This window comes from Crotalus tigris, unplaced genomic scaffold (genome assembly GCF_016545835.1).
Source record: "Crotalus tigris isolate CLP2741 ecotype Arizona unplaced genomic scaffold, ASM1654583v1 scf7180000018340.3345759, whole genome shotgun sequence".
NCBI classification, from domain to species: Eukaryota; Metazoa; Chordata; class Lepidosauria; order Squamata; family Viperidae; genus Crotalus; species Crotalus tigris.
Window position 1 is genome coordinate 3,199,332 of NW_024096953.1, and position 14,948 is coordinate 3,214,279.

The 14,948-nt window shown below is 48.3% G+C and overlaps 1 protein-coding gene across 1 annotated transcript in view; it reads right to left on the bottom strand.

Moving 5' to 3' along the window:
- The window catches only part of NECTIN1 (nectin cell adhesion molecule 1), a 111,499-nt gene extending 97,319 nt beyond the window's left edge, over window positions 1-14,180 (bottom strand). Inside the window, exon 1 of the mRNA XM_039350634.1 lies at window positions 14,009-14,180. Within this exon, the coding sequence (XP_039206568.1) occupies window positions 14,009-14,090 (82 nt within the window). The 5' untranslated portion in view covers window positions 14,091-14,180. The remainder of the gene's footprint in view (window positions 1-14,008) is intronic.
- Window positions 14,181-14,948: the final 768 nt, after the last annotated feature.

Consider the following 14,948-nt stretch of genomic DNA (forward strand, 5'->3'; position numbering starts at 1 on the left):
ACCCTGCCAAGAAGCCCCTCCCCCTTCCAACAAGCCCCACCCCTTGACTCTGGATTGCTGGTGTGCCCAAAGTGCCATTTGGCCTGATCTGTTCCGCCACCCCAGATCAGGTGGGGTTAAAGTTGGAAGACATTAGGCTACACTTGAGCCAAGACAAATATCCCCGTTGTCAAGAAGGAAGGCATCCATTATGCTGGAAAGACAGGGCTGAGTTCATTAAAACAGGAATTATGGATGCACTTTGATTTGGAGAGAGAGAAAAATAAATTAATTGGCCTGCCAGAAAGGTCAGTGAATATTTACGTGGCCAGCAAGCAAAAAGAGAAAGAGGAAGGGAGGGAGAGGATGGTTCTCTGGTTTCTCAATCTGAGCCCATCAAGAGTTCTTGAGAACCTATCTCCAACTTCTGGGAATGGAAGTCCCACACTTCTGAATGGCACCAAGTTGGGCAAGGCTGGGATAGCCTATTTTGCTGCTGGCTCTCTGCCCAGAGTTCCTGGCAGAGGAGCTTTCTGCTGCCAGCCCCTAGGAAATTAGGATTTAAGGGCCATATTTCCCCATGTTCAAAGACTCCATCAGCCCTTAATCTGCTTGTAACAGAAGAACAAAATAACAGAGTTGGAAGGGACCTTGCAGGTCTTCTGGTCCAGGGGTCTCCAACCTTGGCAACTTTAGGACGTGTGGACTTCAACTCCTAGAATTCCTCAGCCAGCATAGCTGGGAGTTGAAGTCCACATGTCCTAAAGTTGCCAAGGTTGGAGACCTCTGTTCTAGTCCAACCCCCTGCTCACGCAGGAAACCCTATACCATTTCAGACAAATGGTTGTCCAATCTTTTCTTAAAAACCTCCCATGATAGAGCACCCACAACTTCTGAAGGCAAGCTGTTCCACTGGTTAATTGTTCTCACTGTCAGGAAATTTCTCCTTAGTTTTAGGTTGGTTTCCTCCTTGATTATTTTCCATCCATTGGTTCTTGTCCTGCTTTCAGGTGCTTGTCTCCCATTCCGTGTCTTGGCTATGGTAGCTACGGTAGGGGAAGACAATGTCCTACAGTGTCAGGAACCGTCTTTTATATAAAAAAGACACTTTTCCACAAGTGTGTCACAGTGTCAGGAACTGTCTTTTATGGGGAAAAAAGACTCTCAACTGCTATTGTTCCAGACCTCTGTGTCCAGGATCTCATTTGTTGTGGCTATGGATAGCATGAACATTTCCCTGGGAAGTGTGGGCTGAAGAACCCTAAAGACAGGTCCAAATGCCCAGAAAACACAACCCCTTAAGACCCTGCATTGCTAGGATCCAGAAGAGGACAGAGACTCAGAGAAGGTTGCTTGTGACTCAGATCGTCATCTCTGGAAGCAATCTAATCAGCCAGCCACCGCTGCAAAACCAATCTCCAAGCCTCTCAGATGCCTTCAAGACCTTTTCTTCCCCAAGAACCAAGCTTTCTCTAGACCAAGCTGCACAGCAGAATGCTTTTCGGTGCTGAAAGCATGTACCATCCCAGTGTTCACTGACCTTATCCACAGCCCTTCACGTCTCTGTCACGAGGGACAGCAATGCGCCCAGCACGAGGGATTAAAACGAGAAGATATAAAGATGTCAAAAAAAAAAATGAGCAGATTTCAGTTTGGGCTATAAATAACCGACAGCAGGATAGAGCTGTTTCAACCCAGACTGAGAAACACACATCTGTTTCAGGAGAGCAACGTGAACATTTGTGTGAGGCTAGCAAGACCGACCTGATTTGGAAGAGGGGAAGAAGGTTGAAGGGGTGGAAGAGCAGAAGACAACCCCAAAGGGAAGAAAAACGAGCCGGTTGAACCTGGGGAATGAAAGCTTGCAAAGAAACAATGGCTAGAAAAGGTCAAATCATCTGGGTGCATTACCAAGAGAATTCTCCTTATCGATCTGGCTCAAAGGCAAACTCCAAATGCAGCCTTCTCTCGGCTTATCTGCTTTGGATTTGGGAGACCACAATCCTTTGGGGTGATGAACTGGAGAGGATTAAGTTCTCCACTGGAGTGGGGAGAGGACTATTTTCAGCCGAGGATGTTCACTGGATAACTCAACCAATCACTCGCTTCGCCCAATGCATCTCCCAAGGTGGATATGGGGCTAGTATGAAGGGAGATACCCCCTCCCCATGAGGAATATTTGAGCTTCTGGAGAAAAAGTGGGGTGCTGTCAGAATTGCAAAGTTCTCCAGACTAGAAATACACCCAGATGAAGTAATTCTACTTTATTGTAAGGTTACATTGAGTCTTGCAAGTCTGAAGGGATATTTCTTTTCTGTCGCTTTGACAGTCCAAGAAAATGGGGGGGGAGTCCCTTACGAGATGTTTTTGAGCCAAGCTGCCTCTTATCCAACTATTCCCCTGGCTCTGGGTCTTCCCCCTGTCCCCCAAGGACATTCGCACATGCCATTATAATAGAAATCAAACAATGGTAATCAAAACACCTAAAAGGAGTCAGTTCAGTTCCAAAAAGCCAATCAGTGCTTCCATAGCGTTGTGCACCAATTAACGAACGTATCAAATACTTATATACCAAAATTAATTGGTATATAATCTCTCCCAAATACTTTACACAGAAGCAACATGCCCAAAGAGGTACACTATATAATGATAGTTGTATATAGCAGCAGCAACAACACGGTGAACATCCAGCTCTTGGTGAAGGTTGCCATGTATGTGCAAAACACTGGCCATCTCAGGAAAATGTTATGCATGTTTAAAAGGAGAAACACCATAGCTCTGTGGCACAGAACATGCTTTGCGTGCATAAGGCCCACGTTGAAACACCAGCCTCTCCAGCTAAAACATGTTAGAGGAAGATCTGGATGAGCGACACTCGTAACAATTCACACATTGCATTAATTCATAATGGTCTGTTTGATTTTGGCTTAGTGTGTGGTAGAAGCCCAGCCCACAGTTTATTTTATTTATTTATTTTTATTTATGAGACTTATATGCCGCTGTAAGTGCAAGCACTCTCTAAGCGGTGTACACCAGTAAGCAATGTATATATATATTTACATTGCCCCCAACAATCTGGGTCCTCATTTTATCTACCCCGGAAGGATGGAAGGCTGAGTCAACCTTGAGCCGGTGAGATCTGAACCGCTGACCTGCTGAACACAGTCAGCTAAAGTGGCCTGCAGTACTGCACTCTAACTGCTGCGCCACCTCAGCTCTTAGTTAGTTTGCCAGGGCATCATTTATGGCTCAGCATGATGTGAAACCCATCAATAAAGCACAATTAAGCACCGTGAGCTAAAATAGTTCAATAACATAGGGAGAAACCAGACATCTGTTAAGATATTATTTATGTAAACTTATGTCAATTCTCACCTAGGAGTTTTGTGGTTTTGTGGCCATCTCTTTTCTGTTCAATGACAGGCCAGGATGCTTAGGCTCTCTATACACTCACACATTTTTGAAGACCTCTTTGAACATCCTGGTCACCCATGTTCCCTTGACTGACAACGGCCATTTGCTAAGCCCATGCCACCACTAAAGACAAACTGGGTTTGTCTCGATATTTTGGTGACAAAGCTGCCGGCCATCCTTTGTAGCCATAGTTAGAGTCTACAGCATTTGTAGTCTAAACATCTGGAGGGCAACCAGCCAGAAAATGTCCATGAAATTGTGGCTGCTAACTGACATGGAAAGGCAGAGAGGCAGTCCTTGAAACAACCCTAGTCAATCATCTCCTCCATCCATCATCCATTGTCCTCTTTTGACCCGTTTCTACTTCTGGATCCTCTTCTGATCATTTCTACTCTACTACAACAGAGATCTGGCCTCCGAATAGTCTCCCAAGGAGGAGAAGAACTTTTTCATGTCCACCACTTCAGCAAGAACTTTGAAAATCCAGAGTTCCATTGTAACTTTCATTGTGGAAAGGGTGTGTGCATCGCCTCAGGATCTTGGGAACATTCCTTCTGTTTGTTTCAGTTCAGGGCTGAGAATATATTGCTAGGAACTCAGGACTAGTTGAAAGTTGAAGAGGCGAGGAGGGACGGGGTGGGGTGGGAAAAGAAGGAAGTTCTGTCTCTATCTACAGTATCTCCTTCCACTTGGGGGAAAAAAAGACAAGCATAACTTCTACACAGGACCTTTGGCAACTGCTTTAACTTTGCAACTGATTCAGACCAAGATGACTGAGATCCTCAAATGCAAATCCTAAACCGGCAACCGTGCCTGGGTGGCGACACCCAACAGAGCAATTTCCAAGCTCTACAAATCTCAGCTAATGCGGCCATGTAACTGAACGGTTTTCCCTCCCATTATTTAATTAGCAGTAGCGCATCTCTTGCTGAGCCTTCCTGTTCCCCCTCACTCTAATGGGTCTTGTTTTCCTTTGTGCAGAACGGCAAACAGATGTAAGCAAATCTATGCATGCACACAGGCACCAAAGCAACACCCTTGGTGGCTGACCCAGCAGAAGGGACGCAAGAGATGCTGGACGCCAGAAGAACAAAACTCTAAATCTTTGATTTTCCAGATGGAAATTCTACTCCGGAGAAATTAAGGTTTATTCTTCTGGCAAAGAGCCCATCACTGATCTATTTTCATGGGGATCTGATGGCCACGCCAAGGTCCTCCTCACTGACCAAAGCAAGTTCTAGGAATATATAATTGAGCTGAGTCCTTTGCTACTGCTTCCTGCCCTTTCTCGACTGCTGAAATTCACATTCTCCATTCCTGGGTAAGCTTTGTTCTGCAGAGAAGCTTCCCGGACGAGGCAAGTAGAGAAAAAATAATCAAACAGGTAGCCAAGAGGCTGATTTTTTTGCAAAAGGCACCTGCAAAAATCCACCACGCACAGAAGTGGCCGACTTCAATGGAAGCCGCGTGATTATAATAAGGGTTGGTGACCAGTGCCGCGTGGAAGAGAGACAGACGGATTTTCTCCACGCGATGCCTCCGAGCACTTCTGATTGCAACCACTTCGCTTTTAAATTAAATTGGTTCAAACAATATTACATTGTTATTGATTAAACACAGATTTCTCCTTTAAAAAAAAATGGCATTGTAGCGTACCCGGTTCTCAATCACAGCCTGCTTTGAGGTCCGTTCAAGGAGGAAAAGCAATGCATACACTGAAATGCAAATGAAGAAGGGATCCTGCTTTGGAAAAAGTGCAGAGAAGAGCAACTAAGATGATTAAGGGCCTGGAGACTAAAACGTATGAAGAACAACGGTTGCAGGAACTGCGTATGGCTAGTCTAGAGAAAAGAAGGATGAAGGGTGACATGAAGGACTAGGGAAGATATGATAACAGTGTTCCAGTATTTGAGGGGCTGCCCTAAAGAGGAGGGGGTCAACTTATTTTCCAAAGCACCCGAAGGCAGAACAAGAAACAATGGATGGAAACTAATCAAATAGAGAAGCAACCTGGACTTAAGGAGAAACTTCCTAACAGTGCTGACAATCAACCAATGGAACAGCTTGCCTCCAGAAGTTGTGGGTGCTCCATCACTGGAGGTTTTTAAGAAAAGACCAGACAACCATTTTCTGAAATCTCCTTCCTTCCTTCCTTCCTTCCTTCCTTCCTTCCTTCCTTCCTTCCTTCCTTCCTTCCTTCCTTCCTTCTTCCTCCCTCCCTCCCTCCCTCCCTCCCTCCCTCCCTCCCTCCATCTCCTTCCAAGGCTTCCTCTTATCCACTTGCCCCCATCCCACTACCACCTCCTATCCTTAGCAACATTTCCCTTGGCAGAACACCTTGATGAGGCAGCGTCTTTCAAGCCTCTTCTTCCCGCAGGCTACAGCTCTTCCAATAAAGCTTAGCCAATGTCTGTTGCCTGCTGGTCTCCTCCACAACCTTTCCTGACTTATCTCTCCTTTCTATCTAGGTTTGTTCACCACACCCCACCGGTTGCTCTCTATCTCATTACACAGCCTCGGTTAATCACGGCAGGTAGAAGAAAGAGGGAGGGAGGGAGACGAGGTAGCACTGGCTAGGCCAGGCCTGGGAAATCAGGTCATATGCAGCTGGCTCTACAGGTTTACCTTCTGACTCAGCTCGGATACAAGAAGATGCCTGCAGGAATCTTCCAGGCAGATGAAGAGCAGCATCCAAAATAAAATAATGTAGCAAAAGTCTGGATTAGCAAGGAGGGACAAAGCCTTGGTTCAGCTTCCAGCCTCCAACGAGGTCAATGAAGTTCTTATCCAAGGCTTCTAGGCCAAGGCAAGCTGTCCTAAGGCATAACAAGGGGTGATTTGTTCTTCTTCCTGTCTCCTTTAGGAGGAATAGAAGGCATATCCAGCTATATATGAGGATAGAGACATACAGCTTAACCCTGAGCCTCTTCATTGCCCTCCAGCTGAGCGGCCAAAATTGCAGAATTCCACAACCGGAAGAACCGTTTCTAAGAATACGGGAAACTGAAATCCGCCATGGATTCAGGCTGGGAAAAACTGTTCTAGGAAGAAGGAGAAGTAATGAAGACTATGAGAGGAAGTGTTTGAAGGACGTGCAATATATATTTTTCTCATCCAAAAGATCCTGCAAAGCTGATCCCTGGGCTGGAACCTGGAGGCAGGGCTGAGTTCCAAAACTCTCCTTATCTTTCAATCAATCACTCAGACCAGGGGTCCTCAACCTTGGCAACTTTAAGACTTGTGGACTTCAACTCTTGCGTTGACCAGTGGGATAACTGAGGCACAGACCAACCTTTTTGTGCCTACGGAATTCCCAAAGCTCTCAAAATTGATGCATCGGATTCTTGGGCCATCAGTCATGTGCATAACAATATGGGGAACGCCAGATCTTTCTTTCCCACATTTCTGGGCCTCGCCACCCCAAAGCAACATTTTACACAGTGAGCACAAACGTGACATATATGTCTGTGTATGTGGGTATATGAATAATGGTATTTTTTTCTGAAAAGCTGAATGCAACAATTTCATTTTAATGTATGCTGATTAGTGTACATTTAAAGTGAAGATAAAGTTTCTATTCTATTCTACTCTATTCTGTTCTTTTCTGTTCTATATTCTATTCCATTCCATTCCATATTCCATTCCATTCCATTCTATTCATTGAATCAATTCTTCATTTATTCCACTATTTCCTCCGGCTTTTTAGTTATGTACCCTTGGCAGTTGATGTAGTTGGTTTCACCTTTTAACTTCTGCTTTATTTCTTCCTGTTTTGTTATCCGGCTGATACGTTTTTATAGTAAGGTTATGTTAAAATTATTTACATTATTCGGTAATAAGGCTGGACAGGAGGCCATGTTGTGGCCAATAAAGAGAGGTGAAGCATGGAAAAAAAAAGTCCTGGGAAATATGATTTGGAGGAAGCTGAGTGAGGAAATGGGGCCCTCTCCTAACTGGAGTTTTTTTTTTAAAAAAAATCTGCCTTTCTGTGTAAATACTTATAAACACCTATTGCACAGCTCAACCTACGAGTACAGTTGGGGTCAGAACTTTGGTCGCTAATTAAGGCGGTTATTAATTGACTCGTGCTTGATCTTATGACTTTGTTTTTTGCCACAGTTTTTAAGCAATTCCCTAAGGTTGTTAAGTAAAATGCAGTCATTAAGTGAATCCAAGTCCCCCCCCCCTTTGACTTTCCTTGCTGAAAGATGCCCGGGCAGGTTCCAAATGACAATGACGTGATCCTGGGATGCTGCCACCGTCATAAATTCAAGCCAATTGCCGCACACACAAATTTTGATCATCTGGTTGTAGGGATACTGTGACAGTCGTAAGCACGAAGACCAGCCAAGAGTCGCTTTTTTTCAGTGCAGTTGTTTCTTGGAATTGCCCCTGAATGAATGCTCATAAATCAAGCACTACCTGTACTCAATAGATACTTAAAGCTTCCTAACACCCTGTCCTCCCTCGGTTACTAATGTGCGGAGGCCCGGTTTTTGGAATCTTGCCTTCATCCTAGACTTTGCATTCAAGTCAGGTCAATCTAACACACACGTTGGTGTGTGTCTGTGGTTGCTGGCGACGCCAACAGCTTTGAGAAGCTTTGAGAAATTTAGTGTAATTATGACTCTTGCTGACACCAAGGATCTGAAGACTTCTTGCAAACGAGCGAATGGAATAATTTCCTGCATCCAGCTAATGAAGCGATGGGGAGGGGGGGGCATTAGAGAGAGAGGAGGGAGAGAACCTTAGCAGTGGGGAAAAAATTTTTTCCTAACCATAATCTATTATTTCCCTGTCAGCTTTCACATGTCAAGTTGTTGCGCCTGTCAGCAATACCGTCCCCAAGAGGGAAGAAAATTTTAAAAATAAAAATAAAAACCCATACAAATGTGTGACACTTATTATTTATTTAATAGACCAGCCAGGCTGAGACTTGAATTTACACCATCCGGGCGGACTAGGTCACTACTTAATGTGTAAAGTATTTGCAAATACCTGGGAGGAGGGGAGGGCTTTGCAGGATGCAAACCTATCACAGTTTTCCTCAGTTCATCCTAGATTCAGTCACAGTTTTGTTCCATACAGTATTAACCCTGTGAACTCTAAAGCTTCCTCTTTCCGTTATGTACTCAAAATGGACAGTGATTAATATTTATTTGTAAGGGTGTAGGTCTATATATATATGTTGTATATAGTATATTTAAATATGTGTTATGTATGTGTACACTTTGACAGCAAGCAACTATATTTCATTTTTAATGTGTGCTGTTGTGCCCATAGTAAAAAATGACAATAAAGGTTATCTATTCTATTCTATTCTATTCTATTCTATTCTATTCTATTCTATACTCTATCCTATCATATATTCTCTCTTCTCCTTCTCCATCTCCATCTCCATCTCCATCTCCATCTCCATCTCCATCTCCTTCTCCTTCTCCTTCTCCTTCTCTTTCTCTTTCTCTTTCTCCTTCTCTTCTCTTCTCTTCTCTTCTCTTCTCTTCTCTTCTCTTCTCTTCTCTCTTCTCTTCTCTTCTCTTCTCTTCTCTTCTCTTCTCTTCTCTTCTCTTCTTTGGAAGCCAAGATGCTTTAATGATTTGGACACTACTATGGATGCTTTAACTAGCCCTGGAAGGCAAGAACTGCTGCTGGGTTCTTTATTGTCCTTGCTCTGCTGAACCCATTTCCCTGATAGGTAAATACAGGAAATCCTCGACTTACAACAGTTCATTTAGTGACTGTTCAAAGTTACAACATCATGGGAAAAAGTGACTTATGACTGTTTTTCACCCTGTTGCAGCATTCCCCCTGCTCACGTGCTCAAAATTCAGGCGCTTGGCAACTGACTCACACTTATGACGGATATAGCGTCCTGGGGATCATGTGATGCAAAGTCAATGGGGGAAGCCAGATTCACTTAACAACCGTGTGACTGACTTAACAACTGCCGCAATTCGCTTAACAATTGTGCCAAGAAAGGTTGTAAAATGGGGCAAAATTCACTTAACAACTGTCCTCCTTAGCAACATAAATGTCGGGCTCAGTTGAGGTCGTATGTCCAGGACTCCTTGCGAAAGCAACAGCACTGCTCTGCTGTCTCCAGAGTCCCCCAGAGGCTTTTTCCAACATCCCTGTCACTTTTGTAATTGCAAGGCGTCCAAGCAACCTCCCTAAAGCCCACGACAAGGAGAAAAAGGCCCCGTTGTGGGACACCTTGCAGGACACACATCCGTGATCGGTGGCTGAAGGCAAATTTGCCCAGCCTCCTCCTACCCGCCCTCGGTAAGTGACCCGCGTTTGCTTTTATGGCACTGCTCTCTTTTATTTTATTTGTGCATTAAGGAAGAGCAAACACCATAACCAGGAGGGGCAGCCACAGCAGAGGAGCAGACGGTGTCATAAAATTGTATCTACCTGCCTGGAGGTGATGAGCATTAATAGGGAAGGCAGGGAAAACACAAAGCCTGGAATAAACTGCCTGTTGTATCTACTGCAAGACGATTCTGCTTCCCCATCGAGGGGATGGCGGAAGAGAGAGAGAGGAGAAGACAGAGAAGGGGGGAGAGGGAGAGAGGAGAGAGAGGAAATAGAGGGAGGGAGGGGAAGAGAGGGAGGGAGGGAGAAGAAGAGAGGAGAGAAAGAGAGAGAGGGAGAGAGAAGGAGAGAGTGAGGGAGGGAGAGGGTGAGGGAGGGAGAGAGAGGGAGAGAGAAAGGGGGGAGAGAAGGAGGGACAGGAGAAAGGGAGGGAGGGAGAGGGAAAGAGAGGAGGGAGGGAGGGAGAGAGAGAGAGAGAGAGAGAGAGAGAGAGAGAGAGAGAGAGAGAGAGAGAGAGAGAGAGAGAGAGAGAGAGAGGGAGGGAGGGAAAGGAACAGGGAGAAGCGTGTTTTACTGGTCTCCGTGAAAATGGGCTGGGCAATTTGTGGGAACTGTTATGTGAACCAGGTTCATCAAGTTAAACCAGATTAGGATTTATTTTATTTTAATTTGGAGTACAGCATGCCATTGACATCCCACCTTTTTCTGCAGCAGTTGAAAGTTTAAATGGATGGATGGATGGATGGATGGATGGATGGATGGATGGATGGAGAGAGAGAGAGAGAGAGAGAGACAGACAGACAGACACCCAATTGGCTCGTGGATTGAGTGGGTGGGACCAGCCTAAATTCAGCCAATAATTTTCCATGAATGGGGAGGGGCAAAATCTGGCTCTCTCTGTTTCTACTCCAGCATCTCTCCAGGTTGCCTTTTTTATTTCTTCACCTAAGTTTGGTGCCTCTCTTCTTTTGTGCTTCAGCTGGGAATGTATGAATACAAACCTTTTAACATAAGCAAACCCCACTCCCTTCTAGCACTGATCGTGTTACCTAGTTGGGTATTGAGACGTCTGCAAGATAGCATCCAAAACTCAGAGAGCACCAGAGACTCCACATTTTAACTGAAATCTTCCCCTTCTTCTTTTTCCGCCTACTGATAAGCCAAATTCTCACATTGCAGGGACTGGTAAGGTCACGCAAGTATCACAACACACACTCTCCATCATGATCCCTGTACAGACAACTATGCTTTTCACGGTGGAATTTCCAGCTGCAGGAAGCTGCTGAAGCCAAAAGCACTTTTACCAAAGTTGCTAAGAACAATGTCCTTCTTGATTTTGCTCTCTTTTTTTGTTTGTGTGGGCAAGAATTCCATGCTCACGTTTGCAACACAAGCTGCCCTTCCTGGAAATACACTTCCGAATTTTGGAAGGAGACAGGGCAGGGAATTTATCTCGCTCTGCATGCAAAGATAGTCTTTATTCCTGAGCTGAGCTCCCGAAGGCCGTAAACTCAGCCAGGATTTGCTACTCAGTAAACATCCATCTGGTTCCGAAGCTGAAAGTACGTTCTGCTTGCTGAAAAGGCAGGTGAAGAGGAAGGGAAAGTGTCTTAAATCCACCAAGACGGATGTTGCTTCCGTGCTGACAACTCCCTTCCATTTCCTTTTTCTCTTTCTGACTCTTCACCATTAGAAGCACTTAGCCTCCAAACCCCTTGGGGTACGAGCTTAGAAGCTTAGCGCCGGCAGTCCCCCACATTTCCGTTGCTAAGCGAGACAGTTGTTAAGTGAGTTACGACCTCTCTTGCCATCTCTCATTAAGCGAATTGCAGCAATGCTTAAGTGAGTCACACGGGTGTGAAGCGAACCTGGCTCCCCTCTTGACTTTGTCAGCAAGTCGCCAGAAGGGGAACACGTGACCCCGGGACGGTACAACCGTCATAAATGTGAGCCAGTTGCCGAGCGATTGAATTTGGATCACGTGACCCTGGGGATGCTGCAAACGGTCGTAAGTGGGAGAACGGTCCCACTTTTTTTAGCACTGTTGGCGAACGGTCGTTAAGTCGAGAACTATAGATTGCATAGATTGTCCAAATGGGATGGGAGGAGAAACGGCATTTAAAAAAAAAAAGCGCAAAAGGTGTAAACAAGTTCCAGGCTGCGTTTTGCAAGCTTTGCTCCTCTCTAAGTGTCCAAGAGGCACCTCTTGGCTTCCAAAGAGGCTCAGAGAGAGAGAGAGAGAGAGAGATTTTCATTTTTACTAGGATTTTCTATTCCAAACAGTTCAAGAACTGGTCAGCCAGAGGCTGGGGCTAATTCTCAGCTTTGTTGTGTGGTTCTCAACTACTGAAATGAAAGGGGAGGGGAGGGACGGGGGAGGGGAGCTTTGGGAACACAAAATTAACACATTTTTCCCCGCATCAGAAGACACAATTTTTTGAAGACACAATTTTTTGAAAGCGTAAGACCGCACAGAGAAAGATATTCATGGTGCTCATGCACAATAAGTGCTAAGCTGCTGAGTATAAAAAGAGGACAGGAAACCAGTGGTTTTTTGCATGCGGCCAGATTCTAAGGACCCTCAGTCCCAGCTAGCAACCCAGTGGGCAAGGATGATGGAGGCTGGAGTCCAACCACCATCAGAAGGAACAGAGCCATGCAAACCAGCCACCTTGAAATCTGCCTCCTTCTAAGATAGTCTGGCCCACCCAGGATCCTGGAATACCATTACGCTGAACCCTCTGGAGGGCTTCCAGGCTTCCCTAGTGGGTGCCTCCAGAATGAGCTGTGGCTAAGCCTGCCACCATCTGCTGGTCCCCAACAGAGAGAAAGCACCATGGACCACCTTCCCATCTTTGAAGGCTTTGTCTTCTCTTCTTTTTTTGCAACCATCTCTAACCCTGAACCCCAAACCAGCTTTCCAGGTTGATCGACAGCTGGTTCCTGGCCTTCTGAAGGCTTCATCTACTGAGCCTCCTCAGCTTAGTCTGCCCTCTGCTGTACCAGCAGCAGAAGCAGCACCACTTCGAAAACCAAGCTGAGCCTCATTTTTTTTAATTTTGGTTTTTTGCAAGATGCCCCTCCGGCATCTAGGGCTGTCCCCCCCAAAAAGCAGGCAAAAAGGCAAGACCCAAAAGGCAACGACATCAACCTGGCCAGGTCAAGAGCCACCTCCTACTCTGGCCAAGAGAAATGGACATGGTTGGGTCTGTCTAGGCAGCCAAAGCTTGGCAGAGCCGGCTCCTTGCAACCTTGCAATTCTCAGCTACCCAAACATAGGTTTTGCTGACTGCACAGTCCCTCCAGAAAATTCCTCCTGCCCCGAAGACCCACTGCCTCAGTTTCCCTCCACGACAGGTTAGCATGACATTTGGGGGGGGAGCGATTCTCCCCGGTGCCCCACAGCATGGACGCATCCTCCCCACATACCCAACACACAGGTCCTACAACCGTTCCGTCCATCAAATGCCCACTTCTCATCCATTTCCTGGAAACAGTCGCCCACACAATACATTGGCCAGGTTCCTCCATGGCTGCTTTCCCTCATCCATGGCTCCCTGGGGTCCTGTTAGCGCCCACCAACAATGCTACCCACCCCTCCAAATTATCGTAAGGAACACAGGGAAGGTTTTGCTTAGAAAGAGTTGGAAAGCTGGGTCGGTCGTCTCCACCATTAAGTGTAGGGAGGGAAATCTATCCAAGATCCCACAGCCTTGTCTCAAAGGCTAGATGCACCCTTCCCCCTCCCGTTCTCCCCCCCCCCAAAATCCACTCTTAGAAAGAGGGGGGTTGCGATCCACCTCAGCTCCGTTAGAGACCCCTTGATCTATCCAGAGGCAAAAAATAAATACATCCTTTTTCAACCAGGATGAGCCAGGCTGCCACTCAGCCACCCCCTGAAATGTTCTCTTGACGCCCCCCTGTTTTTCAATCCAGGGGGGTGTACCTAGGATGGACCAATCTCTCCCCCCCCACATTCCTCCCCAGCTGAGAGTACACCCTCCCCTTTCCCCTGGCAGAAAAGCATTAATCCCGGGGGGGGGGGCAGCCTCATGCCACCCTCCCAACTGGCACGGGTGGGGGGTGTCCGCAGCCCCCACCCACCCCAAAGGTACAATTTTAAGCCCAGCCAGTCTTATCAGCGGCAGGGACGTCCCCCCCCCACCTCTTTTCTTCCAACTCTCCCCTGGGCTTTCTCTCCCCTTCCTCCCCGCCCCCGACTCGACCCTCCCTCCGACCCCCCCCCTTGTATCACCACCACACCCCCCCCCAGAGGAAAAAAGGGGAGGGGGAGGCTCACCTGGGAAGGCCAGGGCCGCCAAGCACACGCCGGTAGTCCACCAGCCCCGGAGCCAGCCCAGCTGCTGCGCTTGCCCGGCCATCGGAGAGGTTCCCTGGGGGGGCGGCTGAGCAGGCAAGGCGGCGTGGGAAGTTAATTCGGGGCGAGGCGCCGACCGGGAAGGCTCCGCCGGGGATGGGGCATCCACGGGATCCGCGCCAGGGACGCCCCGCTTCTTCTTCTCCTCCTTCTTCTTCTTGGCCGCGGGGCAGGAGAGCCGAGCAGCCCCCGGGGGTCGCCCGCAGACGCCCCCTCCGCGCGCAGCGACCCTTCGCCCGGCGGGGGACGGCGGGGCGCTTCTCGGCCGGCCTCCGGTTGCCCACTGGCTGCTCCGATCGGCTCGTCGGCGGCAGCCCAGCCCAGCCCGGCGCGCCTTCCCTCGGACAGAGCCCAGCGCTTGGGGGAGTGTCTCAGAGCGGATCCCGGCGCCGAAGCATCGCCCGCGGGCAGAGCCGCGCGCCAGACAGCCGGGAGGCGGAGAGGTGGCGCGGAGCCGGAGTCCGGAGGGGCGCTCCCGGGACCGCCTTCGCCCCGGTCCGCCCGGGGCCGGGGAGCCCGGCTTAAGCGCTGCTGCGCGGCGGCTACTCAGAGGGCCTCGGCGGGGCGCGGAGGGAGCCCCCCGTCCATGGCTCGGTCCGGGCTTGCGGCGGGCGGCCGGAGGAGGAGGAGCAGGAGGAGGAGGCGGAGGCGGCGGCAGCGGCTCCGCGCTGCAACATCAGCCCCGGCTGCCTCCGAGCGAGAGTCGAGTCTGGCCGGGCGGAGAGGAGCGAAGAGGGAGCGCGCCCCGCGGCCCGTCGTGCCCGCGCTTCTGGCCGCCTCGCGCCGCCGCCAGCCGGGCACGCGCACCACCCGCAGCAACAGCAGCAGCAGCAGCAGCAGCAGCGGCCGAGCCCCCCTCCCG